The 26,988-nt window shown below is 40.5% G+C and overlaps 1 protein-coding gene across 1 annotated transcript in view; it reads left to right on the top strand.

Annotated features, from left to right (window-relative positions):
• LOC139587093 (ATP-dependent DNA helicase Q4-like) overlaps positions 1 to 9,955 on the top strand; it is a 37,808-nt gene extending 27,853 nt beyond the window's left edge. Inside the window, exon 4 of the mRNA XM_071420955.1 lies at positions 9,231 to 9,955. Coding sequence (XP_071277056.1) covers positions 9,231 to 9,352 — 122 coding nt within the window. The 3' untranslated portion in view covers positions 9,353 to 9,955. The remainder of the gene's footprint in view (positions 1 to 9,230) is intronic.
• Positions 9,956 to 26,988: the final 17,033 nt, after the last annotated feature.

Raw genomic sequence — 26,988 nt, 5'->3', positions numbered from 1 at the left:
GATTTTTGGAAATTTGGAAATTTGGGAATTTCAGATTTGGGATTTTTGGGATTGGGATTTTTTGATATTTGGGATTTTGGGGAATTTTTGGGGAATTTTTTGGGGATTTGAATTTGGGATTTTTGGGATTTTGGGGACTGGGATTTTTTGGGAATTTGGGATTTTTTGGGAATTTGGGATTTTGGGGCTGAGAATTTGGAATTTTTGGCCAATTTTGCCTGGAATTTTGGGGATTTAAAATTGGGAATTTTGGGAATTTCCGGATTTTGGGATTTTTGGAAATTTGGGAATTTCGGGTTTGGGATTTTTTGGGACTTTGGGATTTTTTGGGGATTTTTGGGATTCTTGGAAATTTGGGGTTTTTGGAATTTGGGGTTTTTGGGAATTTGGGATTTTGGGGATTTTTGGGAATCTGGGATTGGAATTTGGAGAATTTGGGAAATTTGGGAATTTCAGATTTGGGATTTTGGGAATTTGGGAATTTTTGGAGTTTGGGATTTTGGGGATTTTTGGAAATTTTTGGAAATTTGGGAATTTCAGATTTCGGATTTTTGGGATATTTGGGACTGGGATTTTTTTGGGATTTTGGGATTTTTTGGGAATTTGGGATTTTGGGAATTTGGGATTTTGGGGGGAGAATTTGAGATTTTGGGCAATTTTGGGACTGGGATTTTTTGGGAATTTGGGATTTTAAGAAATTGGAATTTTGGGGATTTTAAATTGAGATTTTGGCATTTTTGGCAATTTGGGATTTTGGGGATTTTGGGATTTTTGGCAATTTTGGGACTGGGATTTTTTGGGAATTTGGGATTTTGGGAATTTGGGATTTTGGGACTGGAATTTTTAGGAATTTGGGGATTTTGGGGGTTTTGGGTTTGGAGTTTTGGGGATTTGAGATTTTCTGGAATTTTTTGGGAATTTTGGGGATTTGAAATTGGGATTTTTGGCCATTTTGGGACTGGGATTTTTTAGGAATTTGGGATTTTGGGGGAATTTGGGATTTTGGGATTTTTGGGATTTTTAGGAATTTTTGGGAATTTTTGGGAATTTGGGATTTTGGGGAAATCGGGGATTGGAATTTCGGGGATTTGAAATTGGGGTTTTTGGGGATTTTTTGGGATTTTTTGGGGAATTTTTGGGGCAATTTTGGGGATTTGAAATTGGGATTTTGGGACTGAGATTTTTTGGGAATTTGGGATTTTGGGGTAATTTGGGATTTTTGGGATTTTTGGAATTTGGGATTTTTTGGGATTTGGGGAATTTTTTGGGGATTTGAAATTGGGATTTTTGGCTTTTTGGGACTGGAATTTTTTGGGATTTTTGGTAATTTTGCCTGGAATTTTGGGGATTTTAAATTGGGATTTTTGGGATTTTTGGGTTTAGAATTTTGGGATTTTGGGGATTGGGATTTTGGGCTGAGAATTTGGGATTTTGGGGAATTTTGGGCCTGGGATTTTTTGGGAATTTGGGATGTTAAATTGGGAATTTTGGGCTGAGAATTTGGGATTTTGGGGATTTGAAATTGGGATTTTTGAGATTTTGGGACCAGGATTTTTTGGGGAATTTGGGATTTTGGGACTGGAATTTTTGGGAGTTTTGGGATTGGAGATTTTTGGGAATTTGGGAATTTCAGATTTGGGGATTTTGGGGTTTTTTGGGAATTTCAGATTTGGGATTTTGGGAATTTTGGGGATTTGAAATTGGGATTCTTTGGCAATTTGGGATTTTGGGGTAATTTGGGAATTTTTGGGAATTTTGGGAATTTTAGGGATATTTGGGATTTTGGGGAAATCGGGGATTGGAATTTCGGGGATTTGAAATTGGGGTTTTTGGGGATTTGGGATTTTTTGGGGAATTTTTTGGGCAATTTTGGGGATTTGAAATTGGAATTTTGGGGATTTTTGGGAATTTGGGATTTTGGGATTTTGGGGATTGGGATTTTGGGGGGAGAATTTGGGATTTTTGGCCAATTTTGCCTGGAATTTTGGGGATTTTAAATTGGGATTTTTGGGATTTTTGGGTCGGGAATTTTGGGAATTTGGGGATTTTGGGATTTTTGGAAATTTGGGAATTTCGGGTTTGGGATTTTTTGGGACTTTGGGATTTTTTGGGGATTTTTGGGATTCTTGGAAATTTGGGTTTTTGGAATTTGGGGTTTTTGGGAATTTGGGATTTTTGGGAATCTGGGATTGGAATTTGGAGAATTTGGGAAATTTGGGAATTTCAGATTTGGGATTTTGGGAATTTGGGAATTTTTGGCCAATTTTCCCTGGAATTTTGGGGATTTTAAATCAGAATTTTGGCATTTTTGGGTCTGGAATTTTGGGAATTTGGGAATTTCAGATTTGGGGATTTTGGGGTTTTTTGGGAATTTCAGATTTGGGATTTTGGGAATTTTGGGGATTTGAAATTGGGATTTTTTGGCAATTTGGGATTTTGGGGGAATTTGGGATTTTTGGGAATTTTTGGGAATTTTTGGGAATTTTTGGGATATTTGGGATTTTGGGGAAATCGGGGATTGGAATTTCGGGGATTTGAAATTGGGGTTTTTGGGGATTTTTGGGGATTTTTTGGGGAATTTTTTGGGCAATTTTGGGGATTTGAAATTGGGATTTTGGGGCTGGGATTTTTTGGGAATTTGGGATTTTTTGGGAATTTGGGATTTTGGGGTGAAAATTTGGAATTTTTGGCCAATTTTGCCTGGAATTTTGGGGGTTTTAAATTGGGAATTTTGGGATTTTTGGGTCGGGAATTTTGGGAATTTCAGGATTTTGGGATTTTTGGAAATTTGGGAATTTCGGGTTTGGGATTTTTTGGGACTTTGGGATTTTTTGGGGATTTTTGGGATTCTTGGAAATTTGGGGTTTTTGGGAATTTGGGATTTTTGGGGATTTTTGGGAATCTGGGATTGGAATTTGGAGAATTTGGGAAATTTGGGAATTTCAGATTTGGGATTTTGGGGATTTGGGAATTTTTGGAGTTTGGGATTGTGGGGATTTTGGGGATTTTTGGAAATTTGGGAATTTCAGATTTGGGATTTTTGGGATTTTTTGAATTTTGGGACTGGGATTTTTTGGGATTTTGGGATTTTTTGGGATTTTTTGGGATTTTTTGGGATTTTTTTGGGATTTTGGGGCTGAGAATTTGGGATTTTGGGCAATTTTGGGATTGGGATTTTTTGGGGAATTTGGGAATTTTTGGCCAATTTTCCCTGGAATTTTGGGGATTTAAAATCAGAATTTTGGCATTTTTGGGTCGGGAATTTTGGGAATTTCAGGATTTTGGGATTTTTGGAAATTTGGGAATTTCGGGTTTGGGATTTTTTGGGACTTTGGGATTTTTTGGGGATTTTTGGGATTCTTGGAAATTTGGGTTTTTGGGAATTTGGGGTTTTTGGGAATTTGGGATTTTTGGGAATCTGGGATTGGAATTTGGAGAATTTGGGAAATTTGGGAATTTCAGATTTGGGATTTTGGGAATTTGGGAATTTTTGGAGTTTGGGATTTGGGGATTTTGGGGATTTTTGGAAATTTGGGAATTTCAGATTTGGGATTTTTGGGATTTTTTGGCTTTTTGGGACTGGGATTTTTTGGGAATTTGGGATTTTGGGGTTGAGAATTTGAGATTTTGGGCAATTTTGGGAATTTGGGATTTTTTGGGATTTTTGGAATTTTTGGCCAATTTTCCCTGGAATTTTGGGGATTTAAAATTGGGAATTTTGGCATTTTTGGGTCTGGAATTTTGGGAATTTGGGAATTTCAGATTTGGGGATTTTGGGGTTTTTTGGGAATTTCAGATTTGGGATTTTGGGAATTTTGGGAATTTCAGATTTGGGATTTTTAGCAATTTTGGGACTGGGATTTTTTGGCAATTTGGGATTTTGGGGGAATTTGGGATTTTTGGGATTTTCAGGAATTTTTTGGGAATTTTTGGGAATTTGGGATTTTGGGGAAATCGGGGATTGGAATTTCGGGGATTTGAAATTGGGATTTTTGGGGATTTGGGATTTTTGGGATTTTTAGGAATTTTTGGGAAATTTGGGAATTTGGGAATTTGGGGAAATCGGGGATTGGAATTTCGGGGATTTGAAATTGGGATTTTGGGATTTTGGGACTGGAATTTTTTGGGATTTTTGGTAATTTTGCCTGGAATTTTGGGGATTTTAAATTGGGATTTTTTGGCAATTTGGGATTTTGGGAATTTTAGGAATTTTTTGGGAATTTTTGGGAATTTGGGATTTTGGGGAAATCGGGGATTGGAATTTCGGGGATTTGAAATTGGGATTTTTGGGGATTTGGGATTGAAAATTTGGGATTTTTGGACTTTGGGATTGGAGTTTGGGGAGTGAATTTGGAATTGGGATTTTTGGGAATTTGGGATTTTGGGATTTTTTGGGATTTTGGGATTTTTTGGGAGTTTGGGATTTTTTGGGAATTTGGGATTTTTTGGGATTTTGGGGAATTTTTGGGGGATTTGAAATTGGGATTTTGGGATTTTTTGGGACTGGAATTTTTTGGGATTTTTGGCAATTTTGCCTGGGATTTTGGGGATTTTAAATTGGGATTTTTGGGATATTTGGGTTTAGGATTTTGGGATTTTGGGGATTGGGATTTTGGGCTGAGAATTTGGGATTTTGGGGAATTTTGGGCCTGGGATTTTTTGGGAATTTGGGATGTTAAATTGGGAATTTTGGGCTGAGAATTTGGGATTTTGGGGATTTGAAATTGGGATTTTTGAGATTTTGGGACCAGGATTTTTTGGGGAATTTGGGATTTTGGGACTGGAATTTTTGGGAGTTTTGGGATTGGAGATTTTTGGGAATTTGGGAATTTCAGATTTGGGGATTTTGGGGTTTTTTGGGAATTTCAGATTTGGGATTTTGGGAATTTTGGGGATTTGAAATTGGGATTTTTGGCCATTTTGGGACTGGGATTTTTTGGCAATTTGGGATTTTGGGGTAATTTGGGATTTTTGGGATTTTCAGGAATTTTTGGGAAATTTTGGGATATTTGGGATTTTGGGGCAATCGGGGATTGGAATTTCGGGGATTTGAAATTGGGATTTTTTGGGATTTTTTGGGGAATTTTTTGGGCAATTTTGGGGATTTGAAATTGGGATTTTTGGCTTTTTGGGACTGGGATTTTTTGGGAATTTGGGATTTTTTGGGAATTTGGGATTTTTTGGGATTTTTGGGAATTTTTGGCCAATTTTCCCTGGAATTTTGGGGATTTAAAATCAGAATTTTGGCATTTTTGGGTCAGGAATTTTGGGAATTTGGGAATTTCAGATTTGGGGATTTTGGGGTTTTTTGGGAATTTCAGATTTGGGATTTTGGGAATTTTGGGGATTTGAAATTGGGATTTTGGGATTTTGGGGCTGGGATTTTTTGGGAATTTGGGATTTTGGGGGAATTTGGGATTTTTAGGATTTTCAGGAATTTTCAGGAATTTTTGGGAAATTTGGGATTTTGGGGAAATCGGGGATTGGAATTTCGGGGATTTGAAATTGGGATTTTTGGGGATTTGGGATTTTTTGGGGAATTTTTTGGGCAATTTTGGGGATTTGAAATTGGGATTTTTGGCTTTTCGGGACTGGGATTTTTTGGGAATTTGGGATTTTTTGGGAATTTGGGATTTTGGGGGGAGAATTTGGAATTTTTGGTCAATTTTGCCTGGAATTTTGGGGATTTAAAATTGGGAATTTTGGCATTTTTGGGTCGGGAATTTTGGGAATTTCAGGATTTTGGGATTTTTGGAAATTTGGGAATTTCGGGTTTGGGATTTTTTGGGACTTTGGGATTTTTTGGGGATTTTTGGGATTCTTGGAAATTTGGGTTTTTTGGAATTTGGGGTTTTTGGGAATTTGGGATTTTTGGGATTTTTGGGAATCTGGGATTGGAATTTGGAGAATTTGGAAAATTTGGGAATTTCAGATTTGGGATTTTGGGAATTTGGGAATTTTTGGAGTTTGGGATTTGGGGATTTTGGGGATTTTTGGAAATTTGGGAATTTCAGATTTGGGATTTTTGGGATTGGGATTTTTTGATATTTGGGATTTTGGGGAATTTTTGGGGAATTTTTTTGGGATTTGAATTTGGGATTTTTGGGATTTTTGGGGACTGGGATTTTTTGGGAATTTGGGATTTTGGGGTGAGAATTTGGGATTTTGGGCAAATTTTGCCTGGAATTTTGGGGATTTAAAATTGGGAATTTTGGGATTTTTGGGTCGGGAATTTTGGAAATTTGGGAATTTCGGGTTTGGGATTTTTTGGGACTTTGGGATTTTTTGGGGATTTTTGGGATTCTTGGAAATTTGGGTTTTTTGGAATTTGGGGTTTTTGGGAATTTGGGATTTTTGGGAATCTGGGATTGGAATTTGGAGAATTTGGGAAATTTGGGAATTTCAGATTTGGGATTTTGGGGAATTTTTGGGGAATTTTTTTGGGATTTGAATTTGGGATTTTTGGGATTTTTGGGGACTGGGATTTTTTGGGAATTTGGGATTTTGGGGTGAGAATTTGGGATTTTTGGCCAATTTTCCCTGGAATTTTGGGGATTTAAAATCAGAATTTTGGCATTTTTGGGTCAGGAATTTTGGGAATTTGAGAATTTCAGATTTGGGGATTTTGGGGTTTTTTGGGAATTTCAGATTTGGGATTTTGGGAATTTTGGGGATTTGAAATTGGGATTTTTGGCCATTTTGGGACTGGGATTTTTTAGGAATTTGGGATTTTTTAGGAATTTGGGATTTTGGGAATTTTGGGATTTTGGGGAATTTTTGGGAAATTTGGGATTTTGGGGAAATCGGGGATTGGAATTTCGGGGATTTGAAATTGGGATTTTTGGGGATTTGGGATTTTTTGGGGGATTTTTTGGGCAATTTTGGGGATTTGAAATTGGGATTTTGGGATTTTGGGGACTGGGATTTTTTGGGAATTTGGGATTTTTTGGGAATTTGGGATTTTGGGGTGAGAATTTGGGATTTTTGGCCAATTTTCCCTGGAATTTTGGGGATTTAAAATTGGGATTTTTGGCATTTTTGGGTCAGGAATTTTGGGAATTTGGGATTTTGGGATTTTTGGAAATTTGGGAATTTCGGGTTTGGGATTTTTTGGGCCTTTGGGATTTTTTGGGGATTTTTGGGATTCTTGGAAATTTGGGTTTTTTGGGATTTGGGGTTTTTGGGGATTTGGGATTTTTGGGGATTTTTGGGAGTCTGGGATTGGAATTTGGAGAATTTGGAAAATTTGGGAATTTCAGATTTGGGAATTTGGGAATTTGGGAATTTTTGGAGTTTGGGATTTTGGGGATTTTGGGGATTTTGGGGATTTTTAAGAATTTGGGATTTTGAGGAATTTTTTGGGAATTTTGGGGATTTGAAATTGGGATTTTTAGGAGTTTTGGGATTGGAGATTTTTGGAAATTTGGGAATTTCAGATTTGGGGATTTTGGGAATTTTGGGGGATTTTAAATTGGGATTTTTGGGATTTTTGGGTTTAGAATTTTGGGAATTTGGGATTTTGGGGATTTGGGATTTTGGGGTTTTTTGGGATTGGGATTTTTCAGGAATTTGGGATTTTTGGGTTTGGGAATTTTGGGTTTTTTTGGGACTTTGGGATTTGGATCTTTTGGGGATTTGGGAATTTTTGGGAATTTTAGGTTTGGGAATTTGGGATTTGGGGGAATTTTTTGGGAATTTGGGGGATTTGAAATTGGGATTTTTGGCATTTTGGGAATGGGGATTTTTTGGGATTTTAAATTGGGAATTTTGGGCTGAGAATTTGGGAATTTTGGGGATTTTAAAGTGGGAATTTTGGCCTTTTGGGGCTGGGATTTTTGGGAGTTTTGGGACTGGAGATTTTTGGAAATTTGGGAATTTCAGATTTGGGTTTTTTGGGACTGCAATTTTTAGGAATTTTGGGTTTTTCAGAATTTGGGATTTTTTGGGGAGTCTGGATTTGGGGATTTTTGGGATTTTTGGGATTGGAGATTTTTGGAAATTTGGGGTTTTCAGAATTTGGGGATTTTTGGGATTTTGGGACTGGAATTTTTTAGATTTTGGAAATTTGGGGTTTGGGATTTGGGGGATTTTGGGGAATTTCAGGATTTGGGGGATTTGGGATTCTTGAAAATTTGGGATTTTGGGGATTTTTAAGATTTGGGATTTTTGGAAATTTGGGAATTTCTGATTTGGGATTTTGAGGAATTTGGGATTTTTCTATTTGGGATTTTTGGGATTTTTGGGATTTTTGGCCTGGAATTTTCAGGATCTCAGAATTTTTGGGGATATTTGGGATTTTGGGGAATTTTGACTGAAATTTTTGGGGATTTGAAGTTGGGATTTTTGGCCTTTTTGGGACTGGGATTTTGGGATTTTGGGGATTTGGGATTTTGGGGATTTTGGGTTCAGAGATTTTTAGGAATTTGGGAATTTTTTGGGGGGAATTGGAGATTTTGGGAATTTGTGCATTTGGAAATTTGGGATTTGGGGATTCCAGACTGGAATTTTTGGAAATTTGGGGTTTTTAGGAATTTCACATTTGGGATTTTGGGGATTGGGATTTTGGGGTGAGAATTTGGGATTTTGGGCAATTTTGGGGATTTTCAATTGGGAATTTTTGCATTTTTGGGACTGGGATTTTTTGGGAATTTGGGATTTTGGGATTTTTGGGATTTTGGGTGAGAATTTGGAATTTTTGGCCAATTTTGCCTGGAATTTGGGGGGTTTTAAATTGGGATTTTGGCATTTTTGGGTCGGGAATTTTGGGAATTTGGGATTTTTTTTGGATTTTGGGCTGAGAATTTGGGATTTTGGGCAATTTTGGGATTGGGATTTTTTGGGGATTTGGGGAAATTGGGATTTTGGGATTTTGGGATTTTGGGGTTTAGAATTTTGGGAATTTGGGAATTTTGGGGATTTTTTGGGATTTTGGGGATTTTAAATTGGGAATTTTGGCATTTTGGGACTGGGATATTTTGGGATTTTTTGGGATTTTGGGACTGGAATTTTTAGGAATTTGGGATTTTCAGAATTTGGGATTTTGGGACTGGAATTTTTAGGAATTTGGGGATTTTGGGGGTTTTTGGCTTTGGAGTTTTGGGAATTTGGGATTTTTTCCGGAATTTTTGGAGTTTAAAAAGGAGGAATTTGAGGATTTTTAGGAATTTGGGATTTTTCTCTTTGGGATTTGAGGATTTTTTGGGATTTTTGGGAATTCTGTCTCTCCCCAGGCTCTCCCCGTTTCCCTGCTCAGGTTTTTGGCCGGGCCCGAAGGTTCTGGAGGCGCCTCCTGAACGTGGAATTCCAGAGCCTGGCCCGGCTGGCGACCGAGGAAATCCTGGCCTGGAAATGAGGGAAAGGCAACAAAAAAAGGACAAAAAAATGGGAAAATCATGGGGGGAAAGCAGGGAAATATTGGGGGAAAAAATAAAAAAAAAATCAGGAAAAAAAACCCAAAAAATTCTGGATAAAAACCTAAAAAATCCAGGAAAAAAACCAAAAAAATTCGGGAAAAACCCCAAAAAATCCAGGAAAAAACCACAAAAAATCCTGGATAAAACCCCCAAAATATCCAGGAAAAAATGCAAAAAATTCTGGATAAAACCCCAAAAAATCCAGGAAAAAATGCAAAAAATTCTGGATAAAACCACAAAAAATCCTGGATAAAACCCCCCAAAAATCCAGGAAAAAACGCAAAAAATTCTGGATAAAAACCTAAAAAAACCCGGAAAAAAATAAAAAAAATTCAGGATAAAACCACAAAAAATCCAGAATAAAACCCCAAAAACTCGAGGATAAAAACCCAAAAAAGTTCAGGGAAAAACCCCAAAAAATTCGGGATAAAAACCCTAAAAATTCAGGATAAAACAGCAAAAAATCCAGGATAAAACCCAAAAACCTGGGAGCAGAATCCCAAAAAATTGGGAGAAATAAAACAAAAAATTCAGGAAAAAAACCCAAAAAAATCCTGGATAAAACCCCAAAAAGTTTAGGAAAAAGAACCCAAAAAATTCAGGGAAAAACCCACAAAATCCAGGGTAAAAACCCCAAAAATCAGGGATAAAACCCCAAAAAGTTCAGGGGAAAAGCCCCAAAAAGTCAAGAAAAATCCCCAAAAATTCAGGAAGAAAACCCCAAAAAATCCAGGATAAAACCCAGAAAAATCCTGGATAAAACCCCAAAAAATTCAGGATAAAACCCCAAAAAATTCTGGATAAAAACCAAAAAAATCCCGGGGAAAAACCCAAAAAATCGAGGATAAAACCCCAAAATTCAGGTGAAAAAACCAAAAAAATTCAGGATAAAAACCTAAAAAATTCAGGAAAAAACCCAAAAAAATTCAGGATAAAACCACAAAAAAAGTTCAGGTTCAAATCCCAAACATCCACGAAAAAAAACCCCAAAAATTCAGGATAAAAACCTAAAAAATCCCAGAAAAAAAAAACCCAAAGAATCGAGGATAAAACCCCAAAAATCTCAAAACCTTGGGGACAAAATCCCAGAAACAACGGGGGAAAAAACCCAAAAAATTCTGGATAAAAACCTAAAAAAATCCCAGAAAAAAAACCAAAAAATCGAGGATAAAAACGCAAAATTCAGGTGAAAAAATCAAAAAAAATTTCAGGATAAAACCTAAAAAATCCAGGAAAAAAACCAAAAAAATTCAGGATAAAACCACAAAGTTCAGGTTAAAAACACAAAAATCCACGAAAAAAACCCCAAAAATTCAGGATAAAAACCTAAAAAATCCAGGAAAAAAAACCAAAAAATCCAGGATAAAAGCCCAAAAACCTGGGGACAAAATCCCAAAAACAACGGGGAAAGAAACCCTAAAAATTCTGGCTAAAAAACTAAAAAATCCCGGGAAAAAAACAAAAAAATCGAGGATAAAAACCCAAAAAGTTCAGGGGAAAAGCCCCAAAAAGTCAGGAAAAAATCCCCAAAAATTCAGGAAAAAATCCAAAAAAGTTCAGGGAAAAACCCCAGAAAGTTCAGGGAAAAGCCCAAAAAATCCAGGATAAAAACCCCAAAAAGTTCAGGGAAAATCCTTAAAAAGTCCAGGATAAAAACCCAAAATTCAGGTGAAAAAAACCCAAACATTTGGGAAAAAAACCCAAAAAATGCTGGATAAAACCCCAAAAAGTTCAGGATAAAAAAACCAAAAAAATCCAGGATAAAACTCAAAAAAATCCAGGAAAAAACCCCAAAAAGTTCTGGGAAAAAAACCCAAAAATTCAGGATAAAAACCTAAAAAATCCAGGAAAAAAACCAAAAAAATCCTGGATAAAACCCAAAAAAGTTCAGGGAAACAGTCCAAAAAATCCAGGGAAAAAACCCAAAAAATTCAGGAAAAAATCCAAAAAAGTTCAGGGAAAAATCCCAGAAAGTTCAGGGAAAAGCCCAAAAAATCCAGGATAAAAACCCCAAAAAGTTCAGGGAAAAACCTCAAAAAGTCCAGGATAAAAACCCAAAATTCAGGTGAAAAAAATCCCAAAATTTGGGAAAAAAAACCCCAAAAATGCTGGATAAAACCCCAAAAAGTTCAGGATAAAAAAAACACAAAAAATCCAGAATAAAACCCCAAAAAATCGAGGAAAAAACCCCAAAAAGTTCTGGGAAAAAAACCCAAAAATTCAGGATAAAAACCTAAAAAATCCAGGAAAAAAACCCAAAAAATCCTGGATAAAACCCAAAAAAGTTCAGGGGAAAAGACCCAAAAAGTCAAGAAAAATCCCCAAAATTTGGGAAAAAAAACCCAAAAAAATTGGAAATAAACCCCAAAAACTTCAGAAAAAAACCCCAAAAACTGTGAGAGAAAACCCCAAAAAATCCAGGATAAAACCCAAAAAAATTCGGGAAAACAAAACTCAAAAATTTCAGGGAAAAACCCCAAAAATCAAGGGAAAAAACCCAAAAAGTTCAGGGAAAAATGTTAAAATCCAGAATAAAACCCCAAAAACCTGGGGACAAAATCCCAAAAACAACGGGGGAAAAAACCCCAAAAAATTCAGGATAAAATCCCAAAAAGTTGTGGGAAAAATCCAAAAAACTGCAGGGAAAAACCCAAAATGTTCAGAAAAAAACCCCAAAAAATCAAGGATGAAACCCCAAAAACTTGGGAGCAAAATCACAAAACATTGGGAGAAATAAAACAAAAAATTCAGGAAAGAAACCCAAAAAAATCCAGGATAAAAGCCCAAAAACCTGGGGGCAAAATCCCAAAAACAACGGGGGAAAAACCCCAAAAAATTCTGGATAAAAAACCTAAAAAATCCCAGGAAAAAAACTCAAAAAATCGAGGATAAAAACCCAAAAAATTCAGGATAAAAACCTAAAAAATCCCGGGAAAAAACGCAAAAAATTGAGGATAAAACCCCAAAAAGTTCAGGGAAAAACCCAAAAAAATCCAGGAAAAAAAACCCAAAAATCCAGGAAAAAATCCAAAAATCCAGGATAAAACCCCAAAAATCCAGGAAAAATTTTCCAAAAATAAAATTGGAAATATACCCAAAAACATCACAAAAAACCCCCAAAACTGTGAGAAAAAAAAGAAAAAAAATTGGGGAAAAAATCCACAAAATTTGGATAAAACCCCAAAAAACTGTGGGGAAAAAAACCCCAAAAATTGTGGGGAAAATCCAAAAAACTGCAGGAAAAAACCTCAAAATTCTGGGAAAACCCCAAAATTTGGGGAGAAAAACCCAAAAACCTGCAGGAAAAAAACCCCAAAAAATTCAGGATAAAACCCAAAAAAATCCAGGAACAAAACCCAAAAAATTTGGGAAAAAAACCCCAAAAATCCAGGAAAAAAACCCCCAAAATTTCAGGAAAAAACCCCAAAAATTCGGGAAAAACCCCAAAAAATCCAGAAAAAATTAAAAAATAAATCCTGGAAATAAAACCAGGAAAAAAAACCCAAAAAATGCAAGAAAAAAAACCAAAAAAATCCAGGAAAAAAAACCAAAAAAGTCCAGGAAAAAAACGCAAAAGTTCAGGAAAAAACCCCAAAAAATCCAGGAAAAATTTTCCAAGAAAAATAATTGGAAATAAACCCAAACACTTCAGAAAAAAACCCAAAAAATTTGAGAAAAAAAACCCAAAAATTTGGACAAAAACCCCAAAAACTTCAGGAAAAAACCCAAATTTGGATTTTTATTCTGATTTTTTGGGATTTTATTGTGATTTTTTGGGATTTTTGGGTATTTTATTGGGGATTTTCTGCAATAAAGAAATGGGAAAAGTTCAGGGATTCTTTTATTGGGATTTTATTGGGATTTTATTGGGATTTGGGGTGGGTTTGTGGGGATTTTTTAGGGGAATTTTTGGAATGTTATTGGGATTTTGGGGGAATATTTATTAAATAAAAATAAATTATTATTATTATTATTATTATTATTATTATTATTATTATTATTATTTAATTTCTGGGGTTTATTGGGGATTTTATTGGGATTTTTATTGACATCCCAAAATCCCAAAGTCCCAGACCCCAAAATTTCCAATCCCAAATTCCCATAACCCAAATCTCAGTCCCAAAACCCCAAATCCCAAATCCCAAAATCCCAAAACCCCAAATCCCAAATCCCCAAACCCCCAACCCCAAAATCCCAAATCCCAAAATCCCCAATCCCAAAATCCCAAATCCCAAATCCCCAAACCTCAAATCCCAAAATCTCAAATCCCCAAATCCCAAAATCCCCAATCCCCAATCCCCCAATCCCAAAACCCCAAATCCCCAAACCCCAAAACTCCAAAATCCCGAATCCCAAATCCTCAATCCCAAATCCCAAACCCCAATTCCCAAATCTCAATCCCAAACCCCAAAATCTCCTAACCCCAAATCTCCAAATCCCCAAAACCCCAAACCCAAAACCTCAAAATCCCAAATCTCCAAATCCCCAAATCCCAAAATCCGCAAACCCCAAATCCCAAAATCCCAAAATCCCCAAAACCCCAAATCCCCAAACCCCAAAACCCCAAAATCCCCAAAATCCCAAAATCCAAAATCCCAAAATCCCAAATCCCCAAATCCCAAATCCCAAACCCCAAAATCCCCAATCCCCCAATCCAAAAATCCCAAAATCCCCAAACCCCAAAACCCCAAATCCCCAAACTCCAAAATCCCAAACCCCAAAACTCCAAAATCCCAAATCCTCAATCCCCAAACCCCAAATCCCAAAATCCCCAATCCCCAAATCCCCAAATCCCAAACCCCAAAACCCCAAACCCCTAAACTCCAAAATCCCCAAATCCCAAAATCCCCAAATCCCAAAACCCCAAAACCCGAAACCCCAAAACCCAAAACTCCAAAATTCCCAAATCCCAAAATCCCAAAATCCCAAATCCCCAAAATCCCCAAATCCCAAATCCCAAAATCCCAAAACTCCAAAATCCCAAAATCCCAAAACTCCAAAATCCCAAAATCCCAAATCCCAAAATCCCAAAACCCCAAAATCCCCAAAACCCCAAAATCCCAAAACCCCAAAATCCCAAAACCCCAAAATCCCCAAATCCCAAAATCCCAAAACCCCAAAACTCCAAAATCCCAAATCCCAAAATCCCAAATCCCAAAATCCCAAAATCCCAAAATCCCAAATCTCCCGCCCCCAACCCCTCCCCATCTCCCGCCCCCGCCCAGGTCCCTTCCCCTCCCCCGGGATAAATCCCGACCCTTCCCCTCCCGCGCCTCCCCCGCGATGCCGCCGCCGCCGCCGCCGCTCCCGGGCGCTCCCGCCCCGGCCCGCGAGGGCTCCCGCGACCCCTTCCGGAGCTCCGGGGGCTCCGGGGCCGAGTCCGGGGGAGGCTCCCGGGGGGGATCCCGGAATTCCCGGGGATCCCCGAGGCGCCCCCAGCGTTACCGGCGCCACCCCAAGCCCCCGTACTCGTACCTGGCTCTGATCGCCCTCGTCATCCGCGCCGCCCCCGGCCGCCGCCTCAAGCTCTCCCAGGTACCGGCCCCGGAGCACCGGGACAGCCCCGGGACTCTCTCGGGGTTCCCCATCCATCCCCGGGAGCCCCGATTTGGGATCTTCATCCTTGAGAGCCTTTCAGGATTCCCTCCCCATCCAAACCCGGGACCTTTTGGGGATTCCTGATCCAGCCCCGGGAGCACCGAGAAAGCCCCGGGACCCTTTGGGGATCCCCGATCCAACCCCGGGACCTTTTGGGGATTCCTGATCCAGCCCCGGGAGCACCGGGAGAGCCCCGGGACCCTTTGGGGATCCCCGATCCTGACCCGGGAGCACCGGGAGAGCTCAGGGAGCACCGGGAGAGCCCCGGGACCCTTTGGGGATCCTCGATCCTGACCCGGGAGCACCAGGAGAGCCCCGGGACCCTTTGGGGATCCCCGATCCAGCCCCGGGACCTTTTGGGATCCCCGATCCTGACCCGGGAGCACCGGGAGAGCCCCGGGACCTTTTGGGGATCCCCGATCCTGACCCGGGATCCCCGATCCAGCCCCGGGACCCTTTGGGATCCCCGATCCTGACCCGGGAGCACCAGGAGAGCTCAGGGAGCACCGGGAGAGCCCCGGGACCCTTTGGGGATCCCCGATCCAGCCCCGGGACCTTTTGGGATCCCCGATCCTGACCCGGGAGCACCGGGAGAGCCCCGGGACCTTTTGGGGATCCCCGATCCAACCCCAGGAACCCCAAATTGGGATCCCCGATCCTGACCCGGGAGCCTTTGGGGATCCCCAATCCTGACCCGGGACCTTTTGGGGATTCCTGATCCAACCCCGGGAACCCCAAATTGGGACCCCCGGGACCATTTGGGGATCCCCGATCCAACCCCGGGACCCCCAAATTGGGACCCCCGGGACCTTTTGGGGATCCCCGATCCTGACCCGGGAACCCCAAATTGGGAACCTCAAATTGGGAACCCCAAATTGGGAACCCCAAATTGGGAACCTCAAATTGGGAATCCCAAATTGGGACCCCCAGGAGCCTCTCGGGATCCCCAACCCAACCCCGGGAACCCCAAATTGGGAACCCCAAATTGGGACCCCCGGGACCTTTTGGGGATCCCCGATCCTGACCTGGGAACCCCAAATTGGGAACCCGAAATTGGGACCCCCGGGAGCCTTTGGGATCCCCAATCCAGCCCCGGGAACCCCAAATTGGGATCCCCGATCCAGACCCGGGACCCTTTGGGGTCCCCGATCCAACCCCGGGAACCCCAAATTGGGAACCCCAAATTGGGACCCCCGGGACCTTTTGGGGATCCCCGATCCAACCCCAGGAACCCCAAATTGGGATCCCTGATCCAGACCCGGGACCTCTCGGGACCCCCGACCCAACCCCGGGAACCCCAAATTGGGAACCTCAAATTGGGAAACCCAAATTGGGACCCCCGGGACCTTTTGGGGATCCCCGATCCAACCCCGGGACCCCCAAATTGGGAACCCCAAATTGGGACCCCCAGGACCTTTTGGGGATCCCCGACCCAGCCCCGGGAACCCCAAATTGGGATCCCCGATCCAACCCCAGGAACCCCAAATTGGGAACCCCAAATTGGGACCCCCGGGAGCCTTTGGGGATCCCCAATCCTGACCCGGGACCCCCAAATTGGGAACCCCAAATTGGGAACCTGAAATTGGGACCCCCGGGAGCCTCTCGGGATCCCCAATCCTGACCCGGGACCCCCAAACTGGGAACCCCAAACTGGGAACCCCAAACTGGGAACCCCAAATTGGGAACCCGAAATTGGAAACCCCAAATTGGGACCCCCGGGAGCCTTTGGGGGTCCCCGATCCTGACCCGGGACCCCCAAATTGGGAACCCCAAATTGGGACCCCCGGGACCTTTTGGGGATCCCCGACCCAACCCCAGGAATCCCAAATTGGGATCCCCGATCCTGACCCGGGACCTTTTGGGATCCCCGATCCTGACCCGGGAACCCCAAACTGGGAACCCCAAATTGGGACCCCCGGGAGCCTCTCGGGACCCCCGACCCAACCCCAGGAACCCCAAATTGGGAACCCCAAATTGGGAACCCCAAATTGGGACCCCCGGGACCTTTTGGGGATCCCCAATCCTGACCCGGGAACCCCAAACTGGGAACCCGAAATTGGGAACCCCAAATTGGGAACCCCAAATTGGGACCCCCAGGAGCCTCTCGGGATCCCCGACCCAACCCCGGGACCCCCAAATTGGGAACCCCAAATTGGGACCCCCAGGACCTTTTGGGGATCCCCGACCCAACCCCGGGAACCCCAAATTGGGACCCCCAGGACCTTTTGGGGATCCCCGACCCAACCCCGGGAACCCCAAATTGGGAATCCCAAATTGGGAAACCCAAATTGGGACCCCCGGGACCTTTTGGGGATCCCCGATCCTGACCCGGGAACCCCAAACTGGGAACCCCAAATTGGGACCCCCAGGAGCCTTTGGGGATCCCCGACCCAGCCCCGGAAGCCCCAAATTCTCGCCCCATTCAATTCCCATCCTGGAATTGCCAAATTCCTGAGAATCCCAAATTCCTCCTGGAAAAAAAAAAAACAAATCGGTAAAAAAAAAAGGAAAAAAAAAGAAAATTGCCAAAAAAAAACCACAAAAAACCCACAAAAAAAACCACAAAAAATCCCTAAAAAAACCCCCAAAAATTCCAAAAATTCCCCAAAAAAAACCCCAAAAAACCCCAAATCCCTAAAAAAAAAACCCCAAAAATTCCCCCCCCAAAAAAAAAAAAACAAAAAAGCCCCCAAATCCCTAAAAAAACCCCAAAAAATAACCAAAAATTCCCCAAAAAACCCCAAAAATCCCCAAATCCCTAAAAAAACCAAAAAAAATTCCAAAAATTCCCAAAAAAAAACCCACAAAAAAAAACCCCAAATCCCTACAAAAAGACCCCCAAAAATGCAAAAATTCCCCCCCCAAAAAAACCCCAAATCCCTAAAAAAAAAACCCCAAAAAATTTCCAAAAATTCCCCCCAAAAAACCCCCATAAAAACCCCAAATCCCTAAAAAAAACCAAAAAAAATTCCAAAAATTCCCAAAAAAAAAAACCACCAAAAAAAACCCCAAATCTCTAAAAAAAAAAACCAAAAAATTTCCAAAAATTCCCAAAAAAACCCACAAAACCCCAAATCCCTAAAAAAAAGCCAAAAAAAGAAATCAAAAATTCCAAAAAAAACCCCATAAAAACCCCAAATCCCTAAAAAAAAAACCCAAAAAATTCCAAAAATCCCCCCCCAAAAAAAAAAACAAGAAACCCCAAATCCCTAAAAAAAAACCCCAAAAATTCCCCCCAAAAAACCCCCATAAAAACCCCAAATCCCTAAAAAAAACCAAAAAAAATTCCAAAAATTCCCAAAAAAAAAACACCAAAAAAAACCCCCAAATCCCTAAAAAAAAAAAAACCCAAAAATTCCAAAAATTCCCCCCCCAAAAAACCCCATAAAAACCCCAAATCCCTAAAAAAAACCAAAAAAAAAACCAAAAATTCCCCAAAAATTCCCCAAAAAAAAACCCAAATCTCTAAAAAAAAACCCAAAAAAAGAAATCAAAAATTCCCCAAGAAAAACCCATAAAAACCCCAAATCCCTAAAAAAAAAACCCAAAAAATTCCAAAAATCCCCCCCAAAAAAAAGAAAAACAAGAAACCCCAAATCCCTAAAAAAAACCCCCAAAAATTCCCCCCAAAAAACCCCCATAAAAACCCCAAATCCCTAAAAAAAACAAAAAAAAAAAAATCCAAAAATTCCCCAAAAATTCCCCAAAAATTCCCCAAAAAACCCCCAAAAAACCCCAAATCCCTAAAAAAAAAACCCCAAAAAATTTCCAAAAATTCCCACAAAAAAAGCCCCAAAAAACCACAAAAAATCCCTAAAAAAACCCCCAAAAATTCCAAAAATTCCCCCCAAAAAAACCCCAAATCTCTAAAAAAAAAAAAACCCAAAAAATTTCCAAAAAACCCCCATAAAAACCCCAAATCCCTAAAAAAAACCAAAAAAAATCCAAAAATTCCCCCCCCAAAAAAAAACCCAACAAAAAACCCCAAATCCCTAAAAAAAACAAAAAAAAAATCCAAAAATTCCCAAAAAAACCCCATTAAAAAAACCCAAATCTCTAAAAAAACCCCCAAAAATGCAAAAATTCCCCCCCAAAAAACCCCAAATCCCTAAAAAAAAACCCAAAAAAATCCAAAAATTCCCCCCAAAAAACCCCATAAAACCCCAAATCCCTAAAAAAAACCAAAAAAATTTCCAAAAATTCCCAAAAAAAACCCACAAAAAAACCCCCAAATCCCTAAAAAAAAAAAACCCAAAAATTCCAAAAATTCCCCCCCCAAAAAACCCCATAAAAACCCCAAATCCCTAAAAAAAACCAAAAAAAAAACCAAAAATTCCCCAAAAATTCCCCAAAAAAAACCCAAATCCCTAAAAAAAAACCCCAAAAAATTTCCAAAAATTCCCCCCAAAAAACCCCCATAAAAAACCCCAAATCTCTAAAAAAAACCCAAAAAAATCCAAAAATTCCCCCCCCCAAAAAAAACCCAACAAAAAACCCCAAATCCCTAAAAAAAACAAAACAAAAAAATCCAAAAATTCCCAAAAAAACACCATTAAAAAAACCCAAATCTCTAAAAAAACCCCAAAAAAATGCAAAAATTCCCCCCAAAAAAACCCCAAATCCCTAAAAAAAACCCAAAAAAAATCCAAAAATTCCCCCCAAAAAACCCCATAAAAACCCCAAATCCCTAAAAAAAACCAAAAAAAAAATCCAAAAATTCCCAAAAAAAAACCATTAAAAAACCCCAAATCTCTAAAAAAAACCCAAAAAAATGCAAAAATTCCCCCCCAAAAAACCCCCAAATCCCTAAAAAAAACCCAAAAAAAATCCAAAAATTCCCAAAAAAAACCCATTAAAAAACCCCAAATCCCTAAAAAAAACCCAAAAAAAATCCAAAAATTCCCCCCAAAAACCCGCAAAAAAACCCCAAATCCCTAAAAAAAACCCAAAAAAATCCAAAAATTCCCCCCCAAAAAAACCCCACAAAAAACCCCAAATCCCTAAAAAAAACCCCCAAAAAAATCCAAAAATTCCCCAAAAAATCCCACAAAAAACCCCACAAAAATACCTCAAATTCCGAATTCCCCAGCCCCCAATCCCTAAAATAAAAACCACCCAAAAAAATCCAAAAATTCCCAAAAAAATCCCCAAAAAATCCCCAAAAATCCCCTAAAAATCCCCTAAAAATCCCCTAAAAGTTCCCAATAAAATACAAGAAAAAAAAAACCCTGAAAAGCCTCCAAATAAACCCTAAAAATCCCCCAAAAATTTCCCAAAAAAATCCCAAAAATTCAAAGAAAATTCTCTAAAAATCCCCAAAATTCAAAAAAAATTCTCTAAAAATCCCCAAAATTCAAAAAATTCTCTAAAAATCCCCCCAGAAACCTCCTATAAAAGCCCCAAAAAAAATCCTAAAAAAAATCCTTTAAAACCCACGAAAAACCCCAGAAAATTCCCCAAAAAATCACCAAAAAAAACCAAAAATCCTCCCCAAAAAAATCTCCCAAAATTAAAAAAAAATCCTCAAAAAGCTCCAAATATCCCCTAAAAAATCCCAAAAAATTCCCTAAAAAAATCCCCCAAAATCTCTCAAAAATCCCCAAAAAACCCCAAAATAATCCCCAAAAAATCCTCAAAAAACCCCAAAATCCCCCCCAAAAATCCCCCAAAAAATCCCCGAAAAACCCCCAAAAAAATCAAAAACCCTCAAAAAAATCCCAATAAAAAATCCCAAAAAAATCCCCAAAAAATCCCTATTTTTTTAAAATCCTAAAAAATCCCCCAAAAAATCCCCAAAAATGCCCCCAAATGCATAAAAATGCCAAAAAAATTCTCCAAAAAATGCCCCAAAAATGCCCCCAAAAATCCCAAAAAAATCCCAAAAAAACCCCCAAAAATGCCCCAAAATGCCCCAAAAATTTCCCATAAATTCCCCAAAAATCCCCAAAAAATCCCCAAAAATGCCCCCCAAAAAATCCCAAAAATTGGCCCAAAAATGTCCCAAAAATGCCCCAAAAATTCCCCAAAAATGCCCTAAAAATCCAAAAAAAATCTCCAAAAACCCCCCAAAATGCCCCAAAATGCCCCAAAAATTTTCCATAAATTCCCCAAAAATCCCCAAAAATGCCCCCCAAAAAATCCCAAAAATGCCCCAAAATTGCCCCAAAAAAATCCAAAAAATACCCAAAATTGCCAAAAAAATTCCCAAAAAAATGCCCCAAAAATCCTCAAAAATGCCCCAAAAATGCCCCATAAATTCCCCAAAAATATAAAAAAAATTCCCAAAAATGCCCCAAAAAATTCCCCAAAAATTCCCCGAAAATGCCCCAAAAAATTCCCAAAAATGCCCTAAAAATTTCCCCAAAATGCCCCATAAATTCCCAAAAATTCCCCAAAAAAATCCAAAAAAAATCCCAAAAAATCCCCAAAAATGGCCCAAAAATCCTCAAAAATTGGCCCAAAAATCCCCCAAAAATCAAAAAAAAATCCCCCAAAAATCCCCAAAAATGCTTTAAAAAATCCTCAAAAATGGCTCAAAAAGCCCCAAAAAAATCCCTAAAAATGCCCAAAAAATCCCGAAAAAAGCCCAAAAAATTCCCTGAAAATCCCCAAAAATGGCCCAAAAATGCCCCCAAAAAGCCCCAAAAAATCCTCAAAAATGCCCCCAAAAGTCCCCCAAAAATACCCCCAAAATGGCCCAAAAATGCCAAAAAAAATCCCCAAAAATGCCAAAAAAAATCCCCAAAAATGCCCAAAAATCCCAAAATCCCAAAAATCCCAACCCCGCCCCATCCCCCCAGCCCTGGGGCCAAACGGGGGCGGGGCCGCGACAGCGCTGGGGACAAAGGGGACAGAGGCGACACCTGAGGGACACCGGGGGGGACACCCAAAAATGGCCCCAAAATGCCTCAAAAATGCCTCAAAAATCTCCAAAAATGCCCCAAAATCTCAAAAAAAAATCCAAAAAAAAAATCGCCCAAAATTCCCCCCAAAATGCTTTAAAAAGTCCTCAAAAATGCCTTAAAATGCCCCAAAAAATCCCCAAAATTGCCCCAAAATTCCCTCAAAAAATCCCAAAAAAATGCCCCCAAAATCCCGAAAAATCCCCAATAATGCCCCAAAAAAATCCCCAATAATGCCCCCAAATATGCCCCAAAAATGCCCCATAAATCCCCCTAAATTCCAAAAAAATCCCCCGAAAATGCCCCAAAATTGGCCCAAAATAAATCCCCAAAATTGCCAAAAAAATTCCCCAAAAATCCCAAAAAATCCCCAAAAATGCCCCCATAAGTCCCCAAAAATCCCCAGAAATGCCCCCAAAAATCCTCAAAAGTGCCCCCAAAATGCCTCAAGAAATCTCAAAAAATCTCAAAAAAATTTCCCCAAAAAAGCCCAAAAAATCCCCAAAAATGCCCCAAAAAATTCCCAAAATTGGCCCATGAATTCCTCAAAAATCCCAAAAAAATCCCCAAAAATCCCAAAAATGCCCAAAAATCCCAAAATCCCAAAAATCCCAACCCCGCCCCATCCCCCCAGCCCTGGGGCCAAACGGGGGCGGGGCCGCGACAGCGGCGACACCTGAGGGACACCAGGGGTGGCACCTGAGGGACACCCAAAAATGGCCCAAAATGCCTCAAAAAATCCCCCAAAAATCTCCAAAAATGCCCCAAAAATGCCCCAAAAACGGCCCCAAAATCTCAAAAAAATATTCCCAAAAAATCCCCAAAAATGCCCCAAAAAATCGCCACAAAATCCCCAAAAATGCCCCAAAAGATCCCCAAAAATGCCCAAAAAAATGCCCCAAAATCGCCCCAAAATTTCCTCAAAAAATCTCCAAAAATGGCCCAAAAATCCCCCAAAATGCCCCAAAAAATCCCTAAAATCCCCCAAAAAATCCCCAAAAATACCCAAAAATGCCCCCTAAATTCCAAAAAATGCCCCCAAAATGCCCCAAAAAATCGCCAAAAAATGCCCCAAAAAATCCCTAAAAAACCCCAAAAAATTCCCCCCAAAAATGCCCCAAAATGCCCAAAAAATCCCCAAAAAATCCCAAAATGGCCCAAAAATCCCAAAACTGCCCCATCCCCCCCAGCCCTGGGGGAGGGGCCGCGACAGCGGCGACAGCGCTGGGGACAAAGGGGACAGCGGCGACACCTGAGGGACACCGGGGGGGACACCCAAAAATGGCCCCAAAATGCCTCAAAAAATCCCCAAAAATGCCCCAAAAAAATCCCCAAAAATGCCCCAAAAATGGCCCCAAAAAATCCCCAAAAATGCCTAAAAATGGCCAAAAAAATCCCCAAAAATGCCCCAAAAAATCGCCAAAAATCCCCAAAAAGGCCCCAAAAATGCCCAAAAAAATTCCCCAAAAGTTCCCTGAAAATCCTCAAAAATGCCTCAAAAAGCCCCAAAAATGGCCCAAAAAATCCCCAAAAATGGCCCAAAAAATCCCCAAAAATCCACCCAAATGCCCCAAAAATGTCCAAAAAATTCCCAAAAAAGCCCCAAAAAATCCCTAAAAAATCCCCAAAAATGCCCCAAAAATGGCCAAAAAAATCCCCAAAAATGCCTAAAAATGCCCAAAAAATCCCCAAAAATGCCCCAAAAATCCCCAAAAATCCCCAAAAAATTCTCCAAAAAATCCCCAAAAATGCCCCAAAAATGGTTCAAAAATGCCCCAAAATTGGCCCAAAAATGCCCCAAAAGTTCCCAAAACTGCCCCATAAATTCCAAAAAAGTCCGCCAAAAAATCCCCAAAAATGCCCAAAAAATTCCCCGAAAATCCCCAAAAAATTCCCCAAAAATGCTCCAAAAATCCCTAAAAAACCCCAACAAAATCCTCAAAAATGACCCCAAAATGCCCCAAAAATGGTCCAAAAAATCCCTAAAAAATCCCCCAAAAATGCCCAAAAATCCCCCCAAAATTCCCCAAAGAAATCCCCAAGAATGCTTTAAAAATCCTCAAAAATGCCCCAAAATTGGCCCCCAAATGTCCCCAAAAATGTGCCCAAAAAAGCTAAAAAAATTCCCCAAAAATGTCCCAAAAATCCCCAAAAAAGTCCCAAAAATCGGCACAAAAATGTCCCAAAAATCCAAAAAAATTCTCGAAAAATTTCCCCAAAAATGCCTCAAAATGCCCAAAAACTCCCCCAAAATGCACCTAAAAATCCCTAAAAAATCCACAAAAATCCGCAAAAAAGCCCCAAAAATACCCCAAAAATGCCCCCAAAATCCCCCAAAAATGCCCCAAGACTGCCCCATAAATTCCCAAAAATCCCCCAAAAATCCCCCAAAATCCCCAAAAATGGCCCCAAAAAATCCCCCCCGAAAATCCCCAAAAATGGCCCCAAATCCCCAAAAATGCCCCCAAAATCTCCAAAAATGCCCAAAAAATGCCCCAAAATTCCCTCAAAAATGCCCCAAAAATCCCCCAAAATCCCCAAAAAAAGCCCCAAAAAATCGTCAAAAATGGCCCAAAATGCCCCAAAAATGCCTCCAAAAATCCCCCCAAAATCTCCAAAAATGCCCCAAAAAAGCCCAAAAAATCCCCAAAATCCCCAGAGGTGACCCCAGAAGTGACACCAGGGGTGAAACCCAAAAATGGCCTCAAAAAAATCCCAAAAAAATTCCCCTAAAATCCCCAAAAATCCCCCAAAAATCCCCAAAAATGCCCCAAAAATGCCCCAAAATCCCCAGGGGTGGCACCAGAGGTGACACCAGAGGTGGCCCCAGAGGTGGCACCGGGGGTGACCCCAGGGGTGACACCCAAAAATGGCCCCAAAATGCCTCAAAAAATCCCCAAAAAGCCCAAAAAATCCTCAAAAATGCCCCCAAAAATCCCCAAAATATCCTCAAAAATAGCCCAAAAATTCCCCAAAAAATCTCAAAAAATGCCCCAGAAATGCCCCAGAAATGCCCCCAAAAATCCCCAAAATCTCCAGAAATCCCCAAAATCTCCAAAAATCCCCAAAATCCCCAGAGGTGACACCAGAGGTGACCCCAGGGGTGACCCCAGGGGTGACACCAGGGGTGAAACCCAAAAATGCCCCAAAATGGCCCCAAAATGGCCCCAAAAAATCCCAAAAAAATCCCAAAAAAGTCCCAAAAATGTCCCAAAAATCCCCAAATTCCCCAGAGGTGACAGCAGAGGTGACACCAGGGGTGGCACCCAAAAATGGCCCCAAAAAATCCCCAAAAAATCCCAAAAAAGTCCCAAAAATCCCCAAAAAATCCCAAAAAATGCCCCCAAAATCCCCAAAAAATCCCAAAAAATGCCCCAAAAATGGCCCCAAAAATCTCCAAAAATCCCCCAAAAATGCCCCAAAATCCCCCAAAAATCCCCCAAAAATGCCCCAAAATCCCCCAAAAATGCCCCAAAAATGGCCCCAAAATCCCCAGAGGTGACCCCAGGGGTGACACCCAAAAATGGCCCCAAAATGGCCCCAAAAAATCCCAAAAAAATCCCAAAAATGTCCCAAAAATCCCCAAAATCCCCAGAGGTGACACCAGAGGTGACCCCAGGGGTGGCCCCAGGGATGGCACCCAAAAATGCCCCAAAATGGCCCCAAAAATCTCCAAAAATGCCCCAAAAATCCCCCAAAAAATCCCAAAAATCCCCCAAAAAATGCCCAAAAATGCCCCAAAATCCCCAGAGGTGACACCAGGGGTGGCCCCAGGGGTGACACCCAAAAATGGCCCCAAAATGGCCCCAAAAAATCCCAAAAAAATCCCAAAAATCCCCAAAAAATCCCAAAAAATGCCCCAAAATCTCCAAAAATCCCCAAATTCCTCAGAGGTGACAGCAGAGGTGACCCCAGGGGTGGCCCCAGAGGTGACACCGGGGGTGACACCCAAAAATGGCCCCAAAATGGCCCCAAAAAATCCCAAAAAAATCCCAAAAATCCCAAAAAAGTCCCAAAAAAATCCCAAAAAAGTCCCAAAAATCCCCAAATTCCCCAGATGTGACAGCAGAGGTGACACCGGGGGTGGCCCCAGAGGTGACACCGGGGGTGGCCCTGGGGACAAAAGCGGCGCCAGCCCCGCCAGACTCCGCGACGCCGCCTTTGTCCCCTCCTGTCGCGACAGAGGCGGGGCCGCGACAGAGCCCGGAGAGCCCCGGGAGGGGGGAGGGGATGGGGGTGGGGGAGGGGAATTTAATGGGATTTTTAATGGGGAATTTAATGGGATTTTTATAGGGGATTTTAATGGGATTTTTAATGGGGATTTTTAATGGGGATTTTTAATGGGGAATTGAATGGGATTTTTAATGGGGATTTTTGGGGGATTTTTAGGGGATTACAGGATTTTTTAATGGAATTTTTTAAAGGGATTTTGGGGAATTGAATGGGATTTTTAATGGGGATTTTTAATGGGGATTTTTAATGGGGATTTTAATGGGATTTTTAATGGGGATTTTTAATGGGGATTTTATAGGGGATTTTATAATGGGAATTTTTAATGGGGAATTTAATGGGATTTTTAATGGGGATTTTTAATGGGGAATTTAATGGGATTTTTAATGGGGATTTTTAATGGGAATTTTTGGGGGATTTTTAGGGGATTTCGGGATTTTTTTTAATGGGATTTTTATAGGGGATTTTATAGGGAATTTAATGGGATTTTTTAATGGGGATTTTTTAATGGGATTTTTATAGGGGATTTTTTAATGGGATTTTTATAGGGGATTTTGGAGGGAATTTAATGGGATTTTTATAGGGGATTTTTTAATGGGATTTTTAATGGGGATTTTATAGGGGATTTTTTAATGGGATTTTTATAGGGGATTTTTTTAGGGGATTTTTTAATGGGATTTTTATAGGGGATTTTAATGGGGATTTTAATGGGATTTTAATGGGGATTTTTAATGGGGATTTTTAATGGGGATTTTTAATGGGGATTTTTAATGGGGATTTTTATAGGGGATTTTTATAGGGGATTTTAATGGGGATTTTTATAGGGGATTTTTGGGGGGAATTTA

This window comes from Agelaius tricolor, unplaced genomic scaffold (assembly GCF_023055355.1).
Source record: "Agelaius tricolor isolate 1412-34295 unplaced genomic scaffold, bAgeTri1.0.p SCAF_178, whole genome shotgun sequence".
NCBI classification, from domain to species: Eukaryota; Metazoa; Chordata; class Aves; order Passeriformes; family Icteridae; genus Agelaius; species Agelaius tricolor.
This window is presented reverse-complemented; position numbering and strand designations above follow the sequence as displayed.